Source organism: Triticum dicoccoides, unplaced genomic scaffold (genome assembly GCF_002162155.2).
Source record: "Triticum dicoccoides isolate Atlit2015 ecotype Zavitan unplaced genomic scaffold, WEW_v2.0 scaffold154246, whole genome shotgun sequence".
Classification (NCBI taxonomy): domain Eukaryota; kingdom Viridiplantae; phylum Streptophyta; class Magnoliopsida; order Poales; family Poaceae; genus Triticum; species Triticum dicoccoides.
In genome coordinates this window covers 1-3,255 of record NW_021210096.1, presented here as the reverse complement: position 1 = coordinate 3,255, position 3,255 = coordinate 1, and the positions used below count along the sequence as shown (strand labels likewise).

The 3,255-nt window shown below is 36.8% G+C and overlaps 1 protein-coding gene across 1 annotated transcript; it reads left to right on the top strand.

The window, feature by feature from the left end:
• Nucleotides 1-1,833: 1,833 nt before the first annotated feature.
• Nucleotides 1,834-3,250, top strand: LOC119344115 (wall-associated receptor kinase 2-like; the record flags this gene model as incomplete). Its single annotated transcript, XM_037614717.1, has 3 exons — nt 1,834-2,108; nt 2,407-2,565; nt 2,757-3,250. Coding segments are annotated over 3 exons (928 nt in total), but the record flags the coding sequence as incomplete, so codon positions are not given.
• Nucleotides 3,251-3,255: the final 5 nt, after the last annotated feature.

Here is a 3,255-nt window from a genome sequence, read left to right as displayed (position 1 = left end):
GACGACCGGTGCTACTAAAGAGTGTTGACAGATTGAATTAATTTTGTGTTGTCATGGGAGTAAGGTTACATGTGTTAAAAGACATGCTACAATTAGTGACTGGTTCTAGAACTTTGTTCAAGCCTCAGTGTCACATGACATGAAAAATACATGCGAATTGGAGTGTGAAATGCTATGATGGGAGAGTTGACCGTAACACGCACAAAGTGATCAGGATTAGTGGAAAATAAACTACAAATATTAATGGAAGATGTTTCAAAAATCTTGTGGTGTACCTTTTCACTTTGATATTGAAAATAAATAAATTAATGAAGCAAGCTGACATATATAATTAAATTTGTGTAGAAAATATATCTTGCTAACTTATCATTCATATAAAAACAATATTCAATGTTGTATTTTGGGGTCCATGTCTATGTCCAAATATAACTACCGAATGCACATCGAGTATGTTTGATTGGAGAGAGTAGATGAGAAGACTTGATGAAAAGGTACATGTAAAGTTTTAACAATTCATGTCTCCTATCCTATCAATGGGGATACATTATTTTTACTTAATTTATTAAGGAACTTATTCCATTAGAAAGATCATCCAAAAATTCAAGATCCATACAGTGTCATTGTTTTTAACCATAATTTCTCTATCTAAAACTACATCTTCCTAATAGTATTCACATAACAAGATATTTGCTATAGTACAGATGGCCTCCTAAAAATATAGTAACGCCAGAAAATCCTAACACAATGAAGTCCTCGATGTTATATAGAATAAAATCATGCTTTGAGCCATTATTAATAGATTAGAATGGCATTTTCATAATTGCACACAACACATCCTAGTGAACCATAATTGATATGTCTTTGTAAGTTTATCGAAGCAACATTTGACCATTGTTTTGATGAAACACTCATTATTATTTGCATCATAATATACAGATTTTTCGTAAGTCCGAATCTAATACTAGTGACCACCAATATATATTTTATCGCCATGCACTCATCTATCACAACATACAAAATAGCAAGTTAGCTCATGATCTGAAGTTTAATTCTCGTGTAGTGATCTAGTTGTATGTAAAGGCAACACTACATCTGATCAATAGTATATGGTGTTCTTGCAAATGACATAATAATTTACCGCTCGCACAAATTGAAGACGTTAAAGATGTTTCCATTATGATATTTTATTTAGGATAACTTTGGGATAGTTATATAACCATATTATTTATTGTTAGTGATATAAATGTATGTGTATGAATTCTTAAGTTGATTTGTCTAATACTTTTCAGTGTGCTAAAAATAATGCCCTCACAGCTGCAAGGACCATCTTGCTAGTTATTATTAACAATATCTTAAATAGTGTATTTTACTTACAAGAAGAATCAAGTAAATCCAAAATAATTGTAAATTTAGAATTATATGACAGTCAAATTTCTTTAGCATTTTTATCATCAAAGAATATCCTTATAAGAAAATAGAGTGAATTATGAACTCATCACATATCACAAAGACAAGCACACGAAAATACATGTGGCCAAAAGCACATCTCGTGTCGAGTGCATTGTGGTTTGGCGATTTTTATACACACATACTTGGACGTGTACTGAATCCAAAGAGGAGTCAACATTACGTGCTTCCTATAATCTTCACAAGGCAACCTTTATTAGTATTTCAACCTAAATTGGCTCGTAGTCCTACTACCGCTTGGGAACACAAACGCAAGTGCTAACAGGTCTCACACACTGCCAAGTCCAGATCAACTTAAACGCGCTAGCTACCTCAAACTAATATGGAAACTAACCAAGCTCACCTCCTTGAGGATTTGTAAAACAGGTACAAATTCAGAAAAAATGACCTGGTTGGAAATTTGACATTCGCCAAGAGATTTGGAGAGGGCACTGTTGTTCCACTTGTTCTTGACTGGTCAATTAGCGACGGGAGATGCCCACCGGTGCCGCAGGGTGTTGACAAGGCAAATATTGATCCCAACGGCGCATGTGTTAGCACCCAGAGCTACTGCGTTAATGCTAGCAACAGCGCGACGGGCTATTTCTGCAACTGCTTCGAGGGATACACCGGCAATCCATACATAAAAAATGGATGCAAGAGTATGTACACTTCCCTGCTCATTTGATGTTATTATCTGAAAGAAACTTCATTTTTTTCATTTATATTTGTTGCTACATTTGTGTATTCCTCTCACCACATTGAGCATTTTTAAATTTTTAACATATCCTTTGGATTTGAACATAGACAGTCTGCCGAGAAAGATTTCGGATCTCAGGAATATTTAGTACTCATTTGCTCTCTCACTATTTGCAAGCACATAGAAACCTATAAAGTAATTAATACTAACTTATGTTTATGTTTTCCATTAATATGCTCTATTTTTTCATAAATTTTCAGATATTAATGAGTGCTTAAATAAGAACATGTATCCTTGTCATGGAGGGAGATGCCACGATTTAGAAGGTGATTACGAGTGTAAATGCAATTTTGGACGACGGGATGACGGTAACAAGGGGTGTGAACCCGTATTGTCCAAGGCTGCAGTAGCAGTTATAGGTGAGGCATTGTATGTATGCCCTATGTAGTTTCTTAATGCTATAACATATGAAATTCCACATTCTAAAATATATCTCTATTTCACTGGATTTAACACCTAGTAGTTTTGTACATGTACTATATTATTCTGTGAAAAGTTAAAAATTACAATTGTTCTAAAGTTTGCGCAAATAACATCTGTTTGCACACAGGAACAATCATTGGCATTGCATTACTCGTGGTGCTACTCATATTCTTACTCATGGAGCGAGAGAAAAGAAAGCTGAGAGATAGGTTCAACAAGAACGGCGGACAACTAGTCAAAAGCATCAAGATCGAGATCTTCACCAAGGCAAAGATCAGATACATGACAAACAACTATACTTCTATCATCGGCCAAGGCGCTTTTGGGACAGTCTACAAGGGAACCACCAGCTCCGGTGAGAACGCAGGTGTTGCCGTGAAGAAGTCCACCGCTATCAAGCATGACTGGCAGAAGGAGTCCTTCGCGAACGAGATCAGGATCCAGTCCCAGATCAGCCATCGGAACCTGGTCCAGCTTATAGGCTGCTGCCTGGAGACAGACGTTCCTATGTTGGTGTACGAGTTTGTTCCTAGGGGAAGCCTCTATGACGTGCTCCATCTCAAGAACGACCCTCTTCCCCTCGAGACACGCCTCGACATTGCCATCTACTCCGCGGTTGCCCTCGC